This window comes from Myotis brandtii, unplaced genomic scaffold (genome assembly GCF_000412655.1).
Source record: "Myotis brandtii unplaced genomic scaffold, ASM41265v1 scaffold618, whole genome shotgun sequence".
In the NCBI taxonomy this organism is placed as follows: domain Eukaryota; kingdom Metazoa; phylum Chordata; class Mammalia; order Chiroptera; family Vespertilionidae; genus Myotis; species Myotis brandtii.
The window spans coordinates 380791-403065 of NW_005370354.1; the positions used below are offsets into that span (position 1 = coordinate 380791).

Genomic DNA, 22275 nt, shown 5'->3' on the forward strand with positions numbered 1-22275 from the left:
GGTACATGCCCTTGACCGGAATCGAACCCGGGACCCCTCAGTCCGCAGGCCAATGCTCTATCCACTGAGCCAAACCGGTTCAGCTTACCCTGTACTTTTAAAAATCTAAATTGTTTCTCAACATTTACAAGTCAGGAGATTTCATATATAATGTTATTAATCCTGAAAGATCCGATGGTCTGGCAAGGATGAACCCCCATTTCCTCACTGCAACAACTGGGCAGCAGTTCTCAACCCTCCCAGTGCATCAGAAACCACCTGGGAAGCTCTGAAAAATTACCAGCGCTGACACTTGGTCATTCCAGGAAGAGCCCAGCATCTGTCAGAGGGCTCGGATGTGCTACAGGTTGAGACTCATGGGCCTAGGATTTTATGTTTGGCGTATGCTCCTCATGTAACCACAGTAGTCAAATGTACTGTATGTTCTTCCAGTTACCCTCATCCTAAAAGGCTCTGGAGGTCGAAATCCTACTTAAATATCCCCCGTGTAATCTTGTTTAAGCCACAAAACTAAAGAAGGGTCCACTTAGGCAACATGAACTTTATTAGCTACACACACGCTGATCTAGTGTATCTAAAGGATGGTCAGTAGACCACCTGTACATCCAAATCTCTTATTAAAATGCAGGTTTGCAGGCATGTCCCAGACACACATATCAAACACTCTGAGGATGAGCTGCTTCTGCCCTGTAAACACTAAAAACCAGTGGTGGTTTCCAGGAAGGTGCTGAGGGCTCTCTTCACCTCCTGCTCCTGCAACCATCCACCTGACCAGGAAGAACCCTGCTGTGTTAGGGCCATGGCAGTATTTCATTGAACAGAGCAATGGGATTTAAATCGCTTTACATTCTCTCACTTGTGTCTGCACTTGGCTTGCTCTCATTGGATTGCTTTTCCTTTAGAAAAAGTATTTGATTCTGCTCTTGGCCTCTCTATTGTCCGTTGGGCTTAGGAACATTACAGACTTTTTGCCTCCCAAATAAGAAACAGAGGCAAGGAGACACAAACCCTCAAGAACTACTTCCTAGTCTACCCCAAAGGGTTCCTTGCAGCTCATATGTGGTACCATTAAGCTCCCAGGGGCTCAAGCAGTACTTCTCAAGTGTGATCCACAAGCAACCTATATCCGTACCACTGACCAGCCAGACAAACACACTGATGCTGAATCTCACACCAAACCTACTGGATGAACGAGAATCTCTGGCAAGTGGTCTTGAGAAGCTGTACTTTTAACAGGCTCCCTAGATGATTCTTATGCACAGAAGTTTGAGAACCACTGATGTCCAGGTTCAACCAAGAGAAGGCCCCCTCCAGAGCTCCTCCAGGAGTCACAGGAACCAACAAGGCCAAGGTGACGAGAATGCATGTTAAAGGGTGGCTAGCATTCCATCTTGTACTCACCGTGAACCAGAATCACCTGGGCAATTCAGCACAGACTCGAATGACCACATATTTGGTTTTACTACAACTCAAGTTAGCTCTTAAGACAAAAAGAAGCGAGAAATACTTAAACCCCAAATGTTTACTAGCAGAGTCCTTCATACCATTAAGAACAGATTAGTTTCATGCCCAGAAAGCTTCCAATTATGTTTCATGCTACTTCCATTTTAAATGAATCCTACAGCATAAGCAGGGAACACCGCTAAGCTTCTCATATCCTTTCTATGCTTTCAAACACAGCGCGTCCGTTGCCTCTCCAAGGCTGGGTGATATTGCTAACCAACATGTGGCAAAGAGGCTCTCAAGCAGCGCGGCAAGTTCATGCCGGACTCGGGTAATCACCGCTCCCTCGAGGGGAATGTGCTCCTCAGGCTCACCTCTCCTCCGTTTCTGCTATCCGCAATCCCCCCTGGAGGAATTTACGGCTCTTGTCACTCGATTACACTCTGCTGATTTATAGTGCCACGCAGCCGTTCACATAAGGGCTCTCCATACACATTACTGGATTATGCCAACTCAGGTGATTGATTCCGGACCTCTTAATGTGCCACCAATCTAAAAACAAAGCTTTCAGCTCCTCAAACCAGGCTCCCTATCCACGCCTCGCACCTATTCTCTTATGAAAACAAAGCTGCAGTTAGAAGAACTAACTACCGGAGAATATAAATTATAAGTAAACACGGGAAACATTACAGATGACTGAAGGTCGAACACTCACAGCGAGGACAATCAGTATAAAAGTGAGAGTGACTCCACTTCTGCATGATAGAAAATTTCCCTTTACCATCACCTACACCAGGGCTTCTTAAACTTTAAGGTGCCTCTACATTACCTGAAAAATCATACCAGCAGGAAGACTCGGATCCAGATAGCCCACGCTCCTGCACTCCCCACAAGCCTTGAGGTTCTGCGGATGCTGCAAGTAGCTCTGCTACTTATAGTTGGTGGGGAATCAGCAGCACCTGGGAGCCTATCATAGAAGAATCTGGAGCCCACTCCAGCCCTAAGGAAAGAATCTGCCATTCAACAAGGCCCCAGGTGACCAGAATGCACCTTAAGGAGTGGCTAGCATACCATCTTGTACTCACTGTGAATCAGAACTACCTGGGCCTTTTTAAAACTACAAATGCCTACGCCGTATGGCAGAGATTTTGATTCATTTGGGGTATTTGATTTTTGATATGTTCCACACCCAGATGGTTCTAATGAGCAACCAGGGTTGAGAACCATTAAATTAAATGGGTGGAGGGAAATATGGAGTGACAGCTAATGGGTGAGGTATTTTTTTAATGTGTTTTTATTGATTTTAGAGAGAGAAAAACATTGATGAGAGAGACCATCAATTGGCTGCCTCCTGCATGCTCCTTACTGGGGATCAAGCCCGAAACCTGGCCATGTGCCTTCATCAGGAATTGAACCTGCGATTTCTGAGTACATGGAACGACACTCAACCAACAGCCACACCAGCCAGCGCTTCATTTTTGGATTGATAAAGATGTCCTAGAATTGATTATGGTGATGGTTGCATACTTCTATCAATATATTAAAAACCATGAGAATTGTATGCTTTAAATGGGTCAATTGTGTCATAAAACTGTTATATAAAAAAAAAATGAAAAACTTCAATAGCTTTCCTATCTTAAAATAAATAACCCTCAGTGAACAATAATGAAATGAAATCATTTTCTATCCTGAAACTCTGGCCCAAGAGATTGAACTTCTTTTAAAAAAGAGAAAAAACACAGATGTTCATATGACTCATCTAGAAACATTAAGATCTGCTCATCTACTCCTTAGGTTCAATTCTGATCAAGGTAATGAGTAAAGGACAAACCCGAAATAGAAACCTGTGCCTCGGGAGGCACCACTATGTTAAAAAGAGAGAAGCATATTTATCAATTTGGAAAGTTTACTCTGCACACCCCGTTTCCACAGTATTTTCATAGAGCAAATAATTTTATTCTTGCTTCTTCTATTTAAAATCAAATTACTGAGTTAACAAATAAGTTAAGGAATTTACTAATTCATTGTACTGCATCCTTCCAACTTTTCCATATGTTTGAAGACATCAAAAACATGCTAAGAAAAAAAAATATGTAAAATGCAAATCTGACCTTGTTTAAAAAAAAACTGGCTTTAAAAAATTCTGAATGTACTCATAAAAAATAAAAGAGATCGTAAATAGCACTAAAACTTCAGGAATGATCATTGTAACAAGACACTGTTGACTCAGTCTCAAAAGGAAAGCACTGTAAATCTACGTGAATAGGCAGCACTCAACATTTCAGAGAGACTCTCAGCTTCTGATAGCTGGTGTCAAATGCTCAAAACTGCAGGTGCTGTGTGCTCCAGCCAATGAGGATTCACAAGGATCTGATTTACTTTCTTTCTTTCTTTTTTTCTTCCCAAATATCTGGATATGTTTATATGATTTAGGGGGGGAAACAAATATGTTTTAAATATCTAAATAGTTAGTTGGAGGTCTTTTTAAGTTTCCATCTGGATGTTAGACATCAGAGTCCTCATTTTGCTTTCAAAAAACTCAATATTTAGGAGGACTCTAAGCCTCCCATACCTTTGCTCTGTAGCCTTTTAATACAAGGATCGACAGTAATTCAATGGAATGACAGTAGCTAAGATACAATGAAAATTGTGTGAGCCTTAGAGGAAAGTGTGCAAGGCCTACTGATGGTTTAAATCTACTAGGATGATCAGTCAACCAAGAGAAATCCATTCAAAACGTACTGCAGTCCTTCTCATCAGATCCCTCCCCACAATCACTGTGTCACAGAGCCAGGTGATTTACTTGCCCTATTGAATTGCCATAGCCCATTCGAACCATTTTCCACCGTGAACCAGTCCCCTTGTTTATGGTCCCAGGTTCTCATTCTTTAGAAGCAGGCACATTCCGGATGCATCACTAAACACAGTTCCTAGGACAATACACATTGGTTACATGGCATCCACTGGGGTCCTTTGCTCACTAAGTGGGAGTTCCTCTCTCAAGAAATGGCTTTCTAGGACCTTCAAGGCACCTTCACAAATAAGCCTGATGCCATCCTTTGCCCACACTCCCCCATAAAATCCAATGCATTTCACTGTCATTGCTGTGGTGTGGTTTTTCTTTATAAATAATTCGATAGATTACATTCTATAGATGACAAAAAAAGGCAAATCAATGCTAGTAACTACCGACCTTGCCCTGGGTAATAACCCCTTGCTAGTCGCCTATTCGTCTTCATGGTGAGGAAGTTTACCCTCCTGCTGTAAGTACATTTGCTCAAGCTCTGAAATAACTGTTCTTAACGGATTAGCATGTCTCAGTTCATAAGCTCACAATTCACACAATAAAAAATATGTTTTTTAAAGAAAGGGAAAAAGGCTTACCTAATAGAATATAGATCCTGAATATTCTTCTCGCCAGCTTGTCCTTCCTTTACAGCTTGCATTTGTAATAATTTCATGATAGCTTTTATCAAGCCATGTGTATTCCTATATAAAGAAATGTTACAATATGTTAAATGTTATAGACATAAAGCAAATATTCTAATGAGGGGCTTAATTCTACCACTTTTAAATAATTGAACACTTACCACCCAGAGTGAACAGTAGCCACCCAGCTCGTTCTACATCACAGCCAAAAAGAGGCCCACAAGCAGACAGCTCCCATAAAGGAGAAGTAGAGCCGAAAAAATCAGACCACCAACTTTTCAACAGCCTAACTCACTCTCGGGGTAAAACCAATCAGGAAAAATACAAACATTAGCCCACATAATTGCAGGCAGTGACCACATCAGTTCCCCATACTGAATAATCAAGCCCTTCATTTATAAATATTAGCAGACCATGAATTATTATTCTAGACAATGAATAACCAGATATATGAAATGAATCTGGTGGGCCAGGAGGCCAATTAGAACAAATAAGCACCATTAAAACAAAGCTAATGGGAGCAGGGAATAGAACTTTAACTTTTTCCTTATTCCTGTACGAGAATAATATATCAAAAAGAAGACCTATGATTACTTTTTTAAATTATGAAATGGGATTTTTTTCCAGCTCTAGCTTTATTGAAGTAAAATTGACAAATACAACTATAATATATTTAAAGTGTACAATGGGATATATGTACTGTACTAGTACACTGTGAAATGATTGCCATAATCAAATTAATTAATACATCATGACCTCACATGGCCACTTTTTATTTTATTTTTTACTGCAGTAGCCAATACTACAGTGATGTCAATAAAGTAGGACTTTTGCCTCTCTTCCTCCAGCTGTGTCCTCTACCCAGCGAGGGACAGGAAGATGGGGAAGCAGGTGGAGGAGAGCAAAGGAGCAGTAGTGGTCCTTCCCTCATTGCAGTTTCCCAGTCAATTCACATTCTCTCAATTTATGATAATACTTATTTCTAGTTTTTTATTGATTTTACATTTAAGTTAATACTTTTGGAATATATTTAAGTACTATACAGTTAAATAATTGTCCTGATATCATTTATTGATTTTTTTTTGGAAGGGGGGGGAGGGTAAGAATGCTTAAGATTTACTCTCAGCATATTCCAAGTATACAATACCACATTGTTAGCTATTGTCAACAAGCTGTTCGTTAGATCCTCGGAACTTAGTCATCTTGTAACTGGAAGTTTGTGCCCTTTGGCCAACCTCTTTCCATTTTCTCTACCCTCCCACCCAGCCCTTGGCAACCACCAATGTACTCTTAGTTTCTATGACTTCAACCTTCTTTTTAATTTTTTTTTAGATTCCACATGTAAGTGACACCATATTTTTTGTCTTTCTTTGTCTGGCTTGTTTCACTTAGCTTAATGCCCTCCAGATTCAGCCATGTACCCATGTTGTCACAAATTACCCTACCCTTTTTCTGTAAGTGATTATATTTCAGTCATGGTTTTTAATACTTCAGCGCATTTATTGTAAGCTACATATTCTCCTAAGTGCTTACCATGTAATAAATTGTCATTTGCTATCCAAAATAATAGTAGGTTACAAATCACTGTTAACCTTATTTTGGGGCTAGGACAAGGACTTGGGCTTAATTAAGTGATATCAGTTGGTGCAATTAAGTGAGGTGTGACTGAATGGACTCTTTTATGGCATTTAGAGTTTTCAAACTGTATTGGCCAACACAGTGGCCAATAGCCATAGGTGGCAACTGAGCATTTATAATGCAATGAATCCAAATCGAGATGTACTGTAAGTATAAAATACACGCTGGATTTAAAAGACTTAGGACACACCAAAAAAATGTAAAATATCATGTATAATGTTTTATATTGATTACATATTGAAATAATATTTATGATATGTGGAGTAACAAAAAATACATTATTAAAATTTAAAATCCCCTGCCTCATTAATTTTTAATGTGGCTACTAGAACATTTTAATTATATATGCAGCTCACCTTTGTGGCTCACATTATATTTATACTTCCCAGCTCACCTGGAGATATTAATATGGTTTAGCTTTAGTTCTTAAGAAGGTTCTTTGGCGAGCACTGAGGATTCCCTTACAGCCCAAGCATTTCCCACAATCTTTCCCATAGTACATTTTGTCTTTCATGTGGATCTTCTTATGACCATGCAATGTAGAGTCATGAATGAATCTTTTGTGAAAGATATCACACGTATATGGTTTCTCTCCTGTGTGGATTCTCTGGTGAACATAGAGTTCTCACTACCATGTTCACATGAAGCCTTTCCCCTAAGATCCTCTCTCCTACATGTGTTCTCTGATGGATGTCAAACTGAGAGTTAGGTTTCCTCACATACAATACCTTGGTATTGTGTCAATTCCATGGTACTTTATTTTACCTCAAAATATGGCCAGCTAGTCCCATTGTCACTCAATAAAAATTAAGAAGTATTATTTTTAAGAGACTGGAGAGAACTGGAGCTATCTGAGGAAGAGCTGACTGCAGGGCATCTCTGTGAGCCCTCCTGGGGACAGAGGCATTGCCTTCTTTCCTTCCTTTGGGATTGTTCACATTCTTCTGACAACCGTCTCTACTGACACTCTGAGTTTCTAGAATCCTCCTCCTCTAAGCTTAGGAAAGATATCTCAACATCCAAAGTTTTAGAGTAAATTCCTTCTTCATACCACTCACTTTTACAGAGTCAAATACATTCTATAGCGGAGGATCCTGGACTTTAAGGAATGCTACCTTTCCGCATATCCTCCAGCTCTTTACAACCCTTCACACTCTCTTTGACAAAGACCTGGAGATCCTTCCGCATGGAAATCGTAATTGTTCTGTAACCAATTTATTAAGAAGCTACTCCTGGGAATGAATGTCTGGACTTAGTCACAGAGGGTGGAGCTGATAGAGGCTCCTGGGAGTTTCAAGGCAGTGTGACTCCTCCAAATATATAAATTTGCTAACTCACCAGACATCAGGGTTGCAATCTAGCTTTTTCAAAGGTAGTTCCTGAGATAATACCAACCCCTATGGCTCTGACCCAGGCCTGTGCCTAGATGTTATACAAGACCATGAAATCTCAGTCTGTATCTATATTTAGCAGATAAATTTCAATTGTCAGGTGTGAATGAGCAGTTCCCAGATTGCAGTATCTGACTGAGACCTGTCACAGGGGCTGACACTGGTTTGCGTTGGTCAGAGGGTCATTACATGTTCAGAAGCGTCCTTGTCTTCGAGCCTTCAATGTTCATGCAGTTGGAAATCAGCTGTAATGTCTGATTTAAGCTCAAATGACTGCATCAATAGGGAGAAAGCCCACGCTGCACCAAGTAATCACATGAGGCCACTTCTCCTGGGTCTAATGATTAGCTTAAACATTATTCATTTTAGATGATTAGTGTTAATTGAATTTATGACTGAATTTCTTCCAAGAAATATGGATTTATTAAATACAGGATACCTTGGAGATATTATGGTTCGGTTCCAGACCACCATATTAAAGTGAGTATCACAATAAAGTGGGTCATAATCTTTTTTGCTGGTGGAGGGGCTTGTCTTCAGTTTGTAAAAATCATATTTGTGAAGCACAATAAAATTAAGTATGCCTGTAACCTTTTTTTGTACATGAAACTATATTGGTTTTCCTTTTCTAATGATTTGTCACATGACTAGAGTTTTAGAGAGACCGATAACAGACCTATGATTTTAACCAACATGGACCACCTACCTCTTTATGAAAATAGTAGTATCCCAGAGAAAAGTACAACATATCATATTTGCATTGAATTCCAGGGAGTTCACAGAACCACTGAGGCTAACAAATGGACTTCAGATTTTTAATCTTTAAGTTAGGTCTTGCTTGGTCTTATTTATGAATCCAGATTTTATTGTGTGAATAATTGAAATCTTACTGTATTTTAAGTAAGAGTTAGCATGAATAGATTATGATTTTTGAAAGATATGGTGTCAATCAAATCACATATAGAACTATTCAAATAGTAACACATTTGCCCCAAATTCAATTGAATAATTATTTAAATTATTTAAATATTTTAAGTGGGTTGAGAGGGATGACTTCAGATTAATTTTTTTTAAAAATTGCTTTCAGAGAGGAAGGGAAAGGGAAAAACAGAAACATCAATGATGAAAAAGAATTATTGATCTGCTGCCTTTTGCATGCCCCCTACTAGGGATCGAGACCATAACCTGGGCATGTGCCCTGACCAGGAATCAAAACCTGACCCCCTGGTTCATAGGTCAATGCTTAATCACTGAGCCACACTGGCCAGGCAATTTTTATGTAAATCCTTGCTTTAATTCTAATTAGCTAGGTAATATTGGGCAAACCACTTAACATCTAGGATGATAACAAGCTCAGCTCTTGTCTTGTATTTTTGTTGTTGTTGTTGTTAATCCTCCCCCAAGGATATTTTTCCCATTGCACAATTTTGTAAATAACTAAAAGTGAGTTGTACACTTTTAAAGGGTAATTGTATAATACATGAATTATATCTTCATTAAGCTTTTATACTTTTAAAGATAAAGCATAAGAAATAATTGATGAGATAGATGTAGAGTACAAAAAACTTAGGTCAAAGTGAATACCAGAAGAACCTACAGTCAAGTCTTTAGCATTTTTCAAATGTGGCTATAAAGATTAAAGTAATTTTTAAGAGAGAACTGGTAGGAAAATGTGAAAAAGAACCCCCCCAAGGTCAATGGGGGAAAAGGAGGCATATGTAATACTTTCAACAATAAAGAATTATGTTTTTAAAAAAGAACTCCCCAAGAAAGACAATCTGTAACTAAAATTCCCAGATACTATTAACAAAGTTGGTAAGAAGGGTTTCCAGGGGAGAGAAAACAAAATTAAAATTAGAGATAGTCTGAGAGAAAATATTTATAACATATATGATAGATAAAATATTAAGATCCATAAAACAAGAAAAGCAACAAAATAAGACAAATCATATATTAGAAACATGAGCAGAAATAGATATGCAAATCACAGAATAAAATTCATAATATCCAGTGTTGAGTGAATAAAGAAATAAGTACTTTTGTGTTAAGTATATATTGATTTTGCTTTTATGGAGAGCAATTTGGCAGTATCCATAAAAACTTTTAATATACATACCCTTTTTCTCATAAATTCCACTTCTAAGAACCCCTCCTAATAAAATACTCTTATATACTCCTTAAAAAAAGGTATTATACTGTATTTGTTACCTTTTTCTTAAAAATACAAAATACATGTTTATTAATAGTTAAAATAGGACAAACCCATATTATAGAACACCATGTGACCATTAACAAGGATGCCATTTCATATGTAATTGTGCAACTCTGATTATGTTAATTTCTCTCTCTAAACCAAAAGCACCCTGAGTGTAATGACTATGTCTGCTTTCCTCACCATGATATATCACAGTACCTCACACAAGTATATAAGAAATATTTAATAAATGTTTAACGGATGGGAGGATGAAAGACTGCAAAGGCACTGTCTTGCTTGACTACAGAGGTGAACTCTAAAGGTAATCTCTAGTTGTATAATTACATGACTTTACATATGCACATTAAAATTATAGTATCTAATAGCTTTGATATTAAAATTTGTTAGTTTATTACTAAAGAAACAAATATAAATGGTATTATTAGTTGTGGTTATGGGCCTCTCATTTTAGAAACTGCACATCTAGCAAATGAGGGCATTGTAAATACTAGGAAAATAAAATTAATATAAAATGCTTTTATATTATTAAGCAATGAAATAACCCTGTTGGGGGTAGAGAGGCAAGTGTTTTTTCTTGGAGTTTGTTTTGTGGGGTTTTTTTTATATGTCTTACTTAACTCATGTACTTACAACAGTGAAACCAACTTAAAACTCCTGATAAAATAAGTAGGAGATAAATATTTAGCATGGTTAATAGAGATTTAACTGCTCAGGTGAAGACTGCCCAGCCTGCGGCTAAATTCGCCAAACTGAAAATTAGCTCCTAAATGGCTCCTGTGACTAAAGGTCAGAGCGGCTGCAATAAGTTCCTTTCGGAAAACACTATTTTCTTTTACGCCCTGACCTCTTAAATCATTTGTTACATATGAAAATTATTAAATAGCAGTAGGACTTTTTAAGCTTTACTTAGATTTCTCTCTTTCAACCTCCTTCTCTCTCTCTCAAGCTGCTTCTAAAGTGTGGTCCAAAACAAACTCACTCAAAACTGTGAAAAGTCTCAAAAAAATCATTGAAAAAAAAGAGTACTAAAATACATAAGTTATGTTTAAATTCAAAAAGTCTCAAAAAAATCATTGAAAAAAAAGAGAAAAGAGTACTAAAATACATAAGTTATGTTTAAATTCATGAGCTCGTTATTATCTATCTATATATACAAGGCTAATATGAAAAGTGTCCCCTCGGGAGTTCGACTGGGAGTTCAATTGCTCGCTATGATGTGCGCTGACCACCAGGAGGTGGCGTGGAAGATAGTGGGCGACCAGTGGTGATGCATAGGTGCTGAAAGACTGAGGGAAGGAGGAAGTGGAGGGAAGGAGGAAGTGGGGAGGCGGGGAGGCAAGGAACCTGATCAGCCCTGATTGCCGGCCAGGCCTAGGGACCCTACCCATGCACGAATTTGGTGCACTGGGACTCTAGTCCTTTATAAAATGAAATCTAATTGGTCAACACTGAAGGATGCTTAAAAACTGATTATTTTGAAGTTTAGTAAATAAAGTGAAAAATATATATAGCCTGCCTTTCCTATACAAAGTGTGCTAAAAAGTAACCAAATAGTAGGTATGGGTAAGGTTCTCTTTAAAGCAGTAGTTCATGTAATAAGTGAACAAAAATGATAGAATTAGAATTTCACCATTTTGAATCTCCTGATGAATTAATAGATCAAGACACTGAGCATCAACAGCTAACAATCAGATATTACGTGCCTCCTGGCAGAAGAACACATTACCACCTCCAAAGAAGTCTTCCCTCTCCAACACCCGCCCCCAACAACAACAAAAATTTACTTTCCATATCATCAAATTTCTAGAAGCAAACTTTCAGTGCACTGGAAATACAGAGAAATAAGTTAAAGTACATGGAGATACAACCAGCAAAATCCACTGGTTTCCAAGGTATGTGGTGGAAATCACTGCAAACCACCAAGTTTCCTCAGCAAATTGTAAGAAAAAGAGAGACAGAGACAGAGGGAGATAGATGTGAGGGGGAGCTCCTATAGATTAAAAGAGATGTAAAAGATATAACAACCAATTCTTACTTAGATGTTCATGCAAACAAATTGTTAAAAAAGATTGAGGTAATTAGGAAACTGAAGACTGACTGGACATTTAAAAAAATTATACACGAGCCCTAGCCGGTTTGGCTCAGTGGATAGAGAGTCGGCCTGCGGACTGAAGGGTCCTGGGTTCTATTCTGGTAAAGGGCACATGCCTGGGTTGTGGGCTCGATCCCCAGTAGGGGGCGTGCACGAGCACATCTGTATCTCAAGGTATAATAACGCCATTACTATTATGTGCTTTAAAAAGAGATAAACACTTAAATCTCTACAGAATAAGTCAGACAATGTCTAGGGCTTTCTCTAAAAGAATATGGCCAGGATGGAAGTAAATGGGGTTATGGAGGAAGCAGGACTGGCCATGGGTTAACAGTTGTTGGGCTAAATGACAGAAACAGGAGGGTTCATAATACTATTCTAGTTACTTTGATATTATCTATAAAAGGTTTTAGAAGTCATAGGAGGAGTTCCTCTTTTGTAACACTCATTTCTTCCAAAATTTTCCTAGTTATTTTGTGTGTGTCACACTCCAAGCTACTATGTCCTTCCTTTATCTCCCTTCCCCTGAGAACCAAGGCAGTAACCACTATCATTATTACTGTTTGGAGAGTTGATTTGCAGTTTCAAAAAAATATTCCAGAGGATGATGGTGGTGGTGGTGGTGATGGTGTCATTTTGCCATCACAGTGAAACAAGTGTGTTATCTCTGACAATGAATCTATGTCCACTCAATCTCCCCTCCCTTTATCCCTGTCAGAACAAAGCAGATCAAATATTAGTCATTCATACTTAAGCACAATAATGTTCCAGAGCTAGAGCTGAGCTGAGAGGCTGAGAGATACCTATTTCCAAATTCCTGGCTTTCTCCCAAGTTCAACCCCAGTGCAGAAGACTCCTCGGGAATAGTGTTCTAGTCTCCTTTCTGTTTGGGAATGACCACATCTTTCCTATTTATATGGTTACTATACAAAGGGCCCTCGCATACATATGTTTACACAATAAAGACACACCCTGTAGAAAGTAAATTATTTCCCCCAAAAGGATACGTCATAGTCCTAACTCCTGGAACCTGTGAATGTGACTTCATTTGGAAATATCGTCTTTGCCGATATAATTAAGGATCTCAAGATGAGCTCATCCTGGAGGAAACTTAAATCCAATGAGAAAGAATAGGAACTTGAGATACAAAGATGCACAAAGAAGGTCATGAAAAGACAGAAGCAAAGATTGGCGTTATGCAGCCACAAGCCAAGGAGCACCCCAGGTTGCGGCAGCCTCAAGAACAGTGGTTCCCAACCTTCCTAATGCCATGACCCTTTAATACAGTTCCTCATGTTGTGGTGACCCCCAACCATAAAATTATTTTCGTTGCTACTTCATAACTGTAATTTTGCTACTGTTATGAATCGTAATGTAAATATCTGATATGCAGGATGTATTTTCATTGTTACAAATTGAACATAATTAAAGCATAGTGATTAATCACAAAAACAATATGTAATTATATATGTGTTTTCCGATGGTCTTAGGCAACTCCTGTGAAAGGGTCGTTCGACCTTCAAAGGGGTCGCGACCCACAGGTTGAGAACCGCTGCTCAAGCACGAGGAGAGAGACATGGGACAGATTCTCGCAGCCAGAAAGAACCAATTCTGCTAACATCTTGGTTTTGGACTCCTGGACTTCAGAATTGTGAAATAATCCATTTCTGTTGTTTTAAGCCACCAAGTCTGTGGTCACTGGTTACAGCAGCCCTAGGAACTAATACACAGCCCCTGGCAGAGCTGACTGGGCCAAGAGCAAACATCTCACACACGCTGGGTCCTAGCCTGGCAATTCTTTCATTGTGACCAAGAAATTCCAACCTCAGCTGGGCTGTCTCTTATACAAAAAAGATGTAACCCAGGTCTTTGACGGGTGGCTCAGATAGTTAGAGCATCATCCTGTACACCAAAAGGTTGCAGGTTTGATTCCAGGTCAGAAAACATACTTAGGTTGCGGGTTCGATCCCTGGTCAGGGCACACACAGGAGCCAACCAATTGATGTTTTTCTCTCACATCAATGTTTCTCTCTCTTTCTCCTTTCCTCTCTCTAAAAATCAATTAAAAAATATCCTTGGGTGAGGATTTTAAAAAAAGAGAGATATTAACCCAGGAGCAGGCGGTGGCCTGTGGAGAAGAAGCAGAAGAAGTCAGCTGCAATAGAGAAGAAACACACAGCCTGTATCCAGTTTGATTCCGAGGCCCCGGTGCATCCTTGTTCTTGGATCCTATGGGATAACTCTTTATCAAAAAATTAAAAACCACCCTTCTTTGCTCAAACTAGTTCAAGTGGGTTTCTGTAAGTTGTTACCCAGAGTCCCAACGCACTCAGGAACCTGCTGCCAAAGGCGTTCAGCTGCCGCAAGTCCTTCCTTGGGCTGAGGGGGGAGAAGGAGGGAGATATCAAAAAAAGCTAATTGACTCAAGAGCCCTCTAAGGGAGAGCAGAGAAAAGGTCAGGCCTGAGCTACCAGCACAGGGGCAAGAGACAACGCAAAACGGAACCTCAATTTTCACTACGCATGTGAGCCAAGACCCAGATCTTATCATGAGAGGGAGTGTGGGTCAATAACGATATTGACTATTCTAAAAAAAAAATAGAAAACAGAAATGAGAAAAATTTTGGTCAAGTTACACAAACTATGCCAACTAAAACCACCCAGGAAAATTGCTTTTCACTAGATAAATGTAGCATAACTGTTACTGTGTATAGGAATAACATATATCAGGTTTCCTTTGTTTGGGGTTCAAATGATAACAATATAATCACTGCTCTTGTATTTCAGTCTCCTGTTGAAAAGATTACAAATAATTCCTGGTTCTTTGCTTTCGAGACATTCCAAAGGTGAGGTACAAGGAAGTACCATACTAATTTTTTGGCCAGAGATGAGAATAACAGGGTTGAAGAGAATGACACAAATATCCCCAAAAAGGGCATTCCCTGGTATCATGGGAACAAATATAGCCAAGTCCCTTTTTTAACTGCAAAGGATAGAGGGCATTCCCTGGGTAGCATGGGAACAAATGGTCAAATATAGCCAAGTCCCTTTTTTAACTGCAAAGGATAACTGGTCAGCCTTAAGCAGAGTAAGTCACCAGCAAATTAGATAATGGTACACACTAGATTAAAGAATAAATCATTTTCTGACTTTATTAGAAAAATTATGTGGGAAAAGAGAACCAGGAAGAAAGAGAGGAAATTTAAAACAAAAGAAAACCAAAAAAAGGGGGGGGGGGGAACAGTTCTGAGGAAACCGTGCTTGAATAAATGACAAAAAATAATGCTTCTTTTAAAAAAAAATCTAACCGATTGTGCTCTGAGTTGTGCTTGGGAAAGTTCTGTACCCTCATTTGTCTTCTAAGTACCAGACAACAGTCTGATTTCTTCTGAAGCATTTTTCCATTATAAAAGTCACATGTTCAGCAGTTCCTTTCCTTAAATCACCTAGAAAACATCTTAGCAGAGACACGTGACAGGAAGATTTTGTGACAAACAAAGCCTTCAACCAGATCAACTGACTTAAAAAAGAAGTAGGGCAGAATGTCCTAGACAAGGAAAGTGGCTGGAATTACTTTTCTGGTTATGAGCTGCAATTTAGGAGAGATTCTGGGATTTTAGAGAAAGAAAAGGCATTGGGAAAAAAGGAAAAGAGGACATCTGGGAACAAGCTAAACAACTTAAAGGAATGTTTAAAAGAAAAGGTAAAAAACCAGACACTATCTATTAATTCCGTCACTCTCAAGTAGGAGTTAAATGAGCGATGACACCAATGTAGACTTGAGCCCTGAAACCATCTCAATTCATGACAAACACCCTGACAGCCCCAGCGGCAGATGAGAGCATGCTAACTCTTCCTGAGAGGACACCTTAGAGGAAAAAGGCATCCTTCCTTGGCTCTTCTCCTGCCAAATAAAGAGAAGGAAGCTAATAGTACAGAAAAGCCTCGGGAATACAAGGCATAGCCCTGGATGGGGTGGCTCAGTTGGCTGGGTGTCGTCCTATGCATGAAAAGGTTACCAGTTTGATTTCTGGTCAGGGCGCATGCCCAGGTTACAGGCTCAAACCCTGGTAGGAGGTGTGCAGGAGGCAGCCGATGGATGTTTCTCGTTCTCTCTCCCTCTCCCTCTATCTCTAAAAATCAATAAAAAAATATTTTTTAAAAGAATACAAGATATAAATATAGTATCTCCTTAGTTGCTGGCCATTTCCTACATAATAACAAAGCCATTAGGTGTCCCAAGGAACAGGGTCATCAATACAAGAGAACACTCTGAGCGAGAATTTTCTCACAAATTACCCTAAATCTTAATTCCAAATAGTTTTCAGAATCATTTTGTTTTTAACCAAATTGGACCTTCATCCATCCATGATCAAGAACTCACTGAGTCCAACAGCTTTAGTCAGGACACACTAAGGGCATTTTTAATACCCTCTGAAAAATTTCATTTAAAAGTAGACTTCAGGAACCTCAGAAAATAGACTTTTATCTCTCACACCTTAATACACTTTATTTTCCCAAATACGTAAATTGCAGTTCTTTTCTCTGTTTGAAAGTACAAAAGGCACACAAATCAAGTGCTAGCCTAGTTTATCAAGAGCATAACTGTTCTACCAAACACATTTTTAAAAGAAGGTGGGGGGAGAGGTTGGGGAAGCAGTTAAACTGAAATTACAGGCTGTCACGACATCTCAATATCGAAAACTGAATACCTGGTTCCACAGGACAGTACGGTTTTTATTCACAGTCCCGTTACTAAGCAACTATAACAATGGCTGCATCAGCTTTCTTAGAAGCTAGCACAGTTAAGGGGGCGGGAAATGTAAGAAAAATGGGGACACCCTTTGCTTTGGGAATCATTATGTTAGGATACAGTCAATGTCAAAACAAACAAGCAAACCCCAAAACTATCTACACTTAAAACAAGCAATTCCTTAAAAGACAAGAAAAGTACATGCTACTATGTATCATTCACTTTAATTTCAGTTTTGTTTAATTTGAAAATTCACATTTAACTGTTGATAATGACTTCCGTTCTGTGCTGTCTTTTTGGTCCCCTTCTTTCCTTCCTGGGGACTTTTTTTTTTTTCTTTTTCAAATTTCCTTACTGATTAAAGGAACATTTTGGATCTCTGAAATCCATTTCTTTGTTTACAGAAGCTATAAAAACTGGTCTACAATTGTTTCATGTTGCCTCAGCTTTGAACCAAGAATACTCTTGGACATCAAACTGCTCCTTTGAAGGGAACAGTCTCTCAAACAGAGGCAGGCGCTTTCCCAGCCCCTCCCCGAGGTTCGGACAATCAGAGCTTTGCAAATGTCAAGTCTTTTTCAAAGTCAGACTATACAATGTGGGTAGTTTTGAGGCGGTGGTGGAGGTCCAATACATGTTCCAAGAGAAATTTATAGACTAGACCTGCCAAGGGCTAAGGGGCAGGTTACAAAGTTAGGAGAGCTGGTCTCATCAACGTTGCCTTCCATCTTTCCTTGCAGCTTTCAACATTTACTACCATACTGAGAAAGTTCCAGAAACTTCTACATTCCCAGATATCTATTCCACAGAAGACTGCTTCCCACCATCAGTCCCCCACACCAGCACAAGTTCTGTCTCTCTCTCTCTCTTTCTCTCTCTCTCTCTTTTTCTTCTCTCTCCCTGAAAGATGGTAGGCTTGAGGGAAAGAAATTTTTACAATTATTTTCTACATCAAAACTGAGCGGCTCTGTTCCCAGGGTGCCTCTAGATGCTAATAAACCTCTATGTTAAGAAGAGAGTTCCAGAGACAAGTAGACATTTGAATACTGGAAACTGAAGATCTAAAATGTCTCAGCCAAGAAGCACAGGCAAGTGCTTTTAAATCCCACAGATAAAGATGGTTTTCTGTCTCAAGATCCCCTGAGCAGCATTTGGAGGAGGAGGCTATTTGGATCTCCTGTTTTTAATTAGATTTAGTATAATTTCTTCAATGTAATTCTCATTTGTTTGTTTTTTAAAGAAATAACGTTTAGTTGTTGTAATGGCTACGAACCACAGAGCTCTGCTACTTGAAATAAGCCAAATAAAGAAAATTCTTCACATATAATTATTACTTCTACTGGTAACAATAAAGAAAACTTAGCACTTATATAACACATTGTATGATCAAATTGATTCAAAAATTAAATTGGTGCCCTAGCTGGTTTGGCTCAGTGGGTAGAGTGTCAGCCTGCAGACTGAAGGTTCCAAGTTCAATTCCAGTCAAGGGCACATACCCGGGTTGCAGGCTCGATCCCTAGTAGGGGGCGTGCAGAAGGCAGCTGATCAATGATTCTCATCATTGATGTTTCTTTCTCTCTCTCCCTCTCCCTTCCTTTCTAAAATCAATAAAAAATATATTTTAAAAAAATTAAATTGGTTAGCTGCAGTCTATTCTATCACCATTTCCCTGTGGCTAACAATTTAGACAACATGAATATTCTCAGATAAAAGATTTTTTGTAGCCCTAACCGGTTTGGCTCAGTGGATAGAGCGTCGGTCTGCGGACCGAAGGGTCCCAGGTTCGATTCTGGTCAAGGGCATGTACCTTGGTTGCGGGCATATCCCCAGTAGGGGGTGTGCAGGAGGCAGCTGATCAATGTTTCTCTCTCATCGATGTTTCTAACTCTCTATCCCTCTCCCTTCCTCTCTGTAAAAAATCAATAAAATATATATTTTTTAAAAAATCTTTTAAAAAAAAGATTTTTGTAAAAGAATTTTTTTCCAGGATACTTTAATTGTTAAAATTCATATAATTGCATATTATAGAATTCAGTGCTTTCTTCTATATCTAATGACCTCTGAAAACTAATGGTTACCTATACGTGTAAGATTATATTACTCGTTGAAGCACTGCCTATAATGCAAATAATTGAAAACAATAGGAAATTGGTAAATTATGGCACATTCACACAATGAAATATAATGTAGCTGGAAAAATTTGAAAGTACTTTATGTATGTTAAGAAATTATCTCTAAAATATGTTTTTTCCATGAAAAATGCAAAATAAAGAACACTATGTGTAGTGGACTACTAATTTTGTGGGTTTTCTTAAAGAAAAAAATATTTACACATAAATTTCAGTTACATGAATATGTAACACCTTTCAAAGGATAATAAGACAGAGACATTGCTTCATATGCCCTTTTGAATTTTTTACCATGTATTATCTATTCAAAAAATACTACATTTTTAAAATTTAAAAAAATCTAAGGTGATTGACAAATTATAATATATACAGATGGGATGCTGGTTCCTTATCAGCCAGGTGTATGCTTTCTAGTTTACAATAGTGATGAAGGACTTTACTGAAGTGTGAGGAATGTATCACACCAGCAGCATTTTCTAACATGATCTTCTAGAACTAAAGGTATAATCTAACCTGCTCGAGTATCCCTCACATACACAGACTAACTCCACTCCCTTAGCTGCTGATACTCTGGCTTTTAAGTATAAATAGTATAGCACAATACAAATGGATTTTATATTGTGCATTTTAAGGCATTTGAAAACTATGTAGGGGGGAACAAATACCATTACTGTACCTGCATTTGAAAAAAAAGGGGTAATGCAAAATCTAGGTGGCCTGCTTAAAGTCAACCAATAAGTTACAAAAAAGAGCAACACATTAAAACTTAACTCTTTAAAAGCCTTCTCAAAACTACTTTTTTTTAAATGGGTAGAAAATAGGATCCTTCTAAAAGCGTGGTGTATGTGTGCATGTGCATGCAATGTGAGCGTGCAAAGAGAAAAAGACAGAAAATAAATAAGTTTTTAGGCATGATCAAATCCTTACTTATTCAGAAACTAGAGGCCTGATGCACGAAATTCGTGCAAGAGTAGGCCTTCCTTCCCCTGGCTGCTGGCACCGGCTTCCCTCTGGCACCCGGGACCCGGGCTTCCCTCCAGCACCCGGGACCTGGGCTTCCCTCTGGCCGCTGGCAGGCATCTGGGAACCGGGCTTCCCTCGCAGCCCCGGCTTCGTCCGGAATGTTGTCTGGAAGGATGTCCGGTCTATGCTTTTATTATTATAGATAGTTGGTTATCTGTTAGAGTGCACTAGAGATGAAAATACAGGTTGAAAAGAAAACTGTGAAAGAGCAAGGAGCCCAGCTGAGAAGAGGGGAGTATCTAGGTAGGAGAGGTGACATCTCAGTTGAGCTTTGAAGGATGAAGATGAAGTCAGAAAGAGAAGGAGAAAGAACATTCCATGTGGAGGCTGAGCACATGTGAAAGCTCAGGAATGGGGAACAGGTGTGTACAGCTAGAGGCGAGAGTTCACGGCAGGGAATGCAGGTTGAACAGAAGGCTGCGGGTAGTTTGGGAAGGGCATGTACCACACTCAAGGGTTTGGACTTACAACTATACACAGCAGAATTAAAAGAAAAATTAAGGTTCCAAAAAGATATAAAGAGGTGATTTAAGGAAACTAACAAGATTTGTGAAGAAAGGAATTTAAAAGGCCAGAGATTATTGAGCCTAATAAGCTTCAAGTCCAGGAAAGCATCTTCCACAGACTGAGAGGAAAACTCTTCTGCCCAACAATGAGACTGTGACTCTTTCCCCCTCCACAGAGAGCAGAAAAAAAAGATGAAGTATTCAGTTCTGATGCTACTACAATAAAGGTGAGTAGAAAACACTGGTAGGAGTTGGGAGGAGGCAGAAGCCCAAATGACTTAAAGAAGGCAAATTAAGACCATTTCTTGAAGCAAAGAGTGGCATCCCTTTTTCAGGGAGTATTTTGCAAGACAGTCTTATTTCCACAGGATGTTTCCAATACGGTCCTGTTTAACCACCTCAGGATAGCGTATCCCCTTTTAGCCCTTGTGATTCCACTATGCTCAGTCTGCGAATGTACTAAATAAAGTCATACCAAACAAATTAAAAACACACACACACACACACACACACACACACCTATACATCATTTACTTGGATAATATTCAGGGGAAGACATGTTGAAACCACAAAATACACATACTAATGCCAAACTATTTTCAATAGTGTAGAAACTTGACCACTGTGGAAGTACTGCTTAGAGGCAGCCTTCTTTCTTAAAGTAAGTCAGGAATGTGCACTGCAATTGTAAATTCTTCACTATGTAGCTATTTTCTTCATGAAACAGAACAATGACAAATTTAAGCAGAGCCCCAAACTTAAGTACAGCAAAGGCCCACAAATTCTAAACCTATAGAGTTTAAACTAGCATGTTCTCATCACATATGAAGTATCAACTTCATGACATTTTAAGAGAAAGAAAAACAATGGGTAAGTAGGTTAAATGTGGGCCCTTCATGGAAATTAGTGAATTTTTTTTTTCTAAGACTTTAAATTGTTAACTGATCCAACAGGAAGAGTACCTGGCAGAGGGAATCAGGTTGAGGATCCCATTGAGAATATAGCTGAACTCCGCGTGATCCTGCGCAACAAGTGCCACCAGACCCTCGCAGCAGGCTGTCCGAACCACCACGTTATCACTGCTGCACTTCTCCCAGAGCAAGTTCAAAGCAGGGGTCTGAAATCAAACCAGTGGTTAAAGGACACTTCCGACGAGTAGCAAATGCATACGCACCCCCAGCCATGCGTCACAGTGTAATTGGTTCACAGTAGGCTAGCTCTCCTGTATAAAGATGCTGCTGTCACAGCACTTGTAGAATAAACTATACAGTCTGTTTCCAAGAGAGGTAATGGATCTGTTCTGATATAGCAACTCTCTCTCTCATCTGGTGTATTTGCTGCAAAATAAGCCTGGCTGCCAACAGTTATAACCTGAGTTCAAGCAACGCAACAGAACTAACCTTACAAGGGATCAAAACTAAGACTTGTCTCTGGCAGTGCTAAACCAAGCCCTTTCACCAGACACCCACAATATCAGCAGGTCAGTTAGTCTAAGTTGAACCCAAATCATACCTATGCTGCAAGCCCTCAGTGGGAATACAATTTCAGAAAATGTTCCTAATCTCCTACCACCAACCTCTATCACCTACATGCACCCCATCCTCACCCCCCCCCCCCCCCCCAGGTCACAGGATGATTGAGGCCAAGAGGGCAATGT

At 39.2% G+C, this 22275-nt stretch overlaps 1 protein-coding gene across 2 annotated transcripts in view; it reads right to left on the reverse strand.

The window, feature by feature from the left end:
• Positions 1-22275, reverse strand: part of FOCAD (focadhesin) — a 250074-nt gene that overhangs the window by 223447 nt on the left and 4352 nt on the right. For both annotated transcript variants that reach the window (XM_005879937.2, XM_005879938.2), the window contains exons 3-4: positions 21581-21735; positions 4828-4932 (exon numbers count right to left, since the gene is read on the reverse strand). In XM_005879937.2, coding sequence (XP_005879999.1) covers positions 4828-4932; positions 21581-21735 — 260 coding nt within the window. The remainder of the gene's footprint in view (positions 1-4827; positions 4933-21580; positions 21736-22275) is intronic.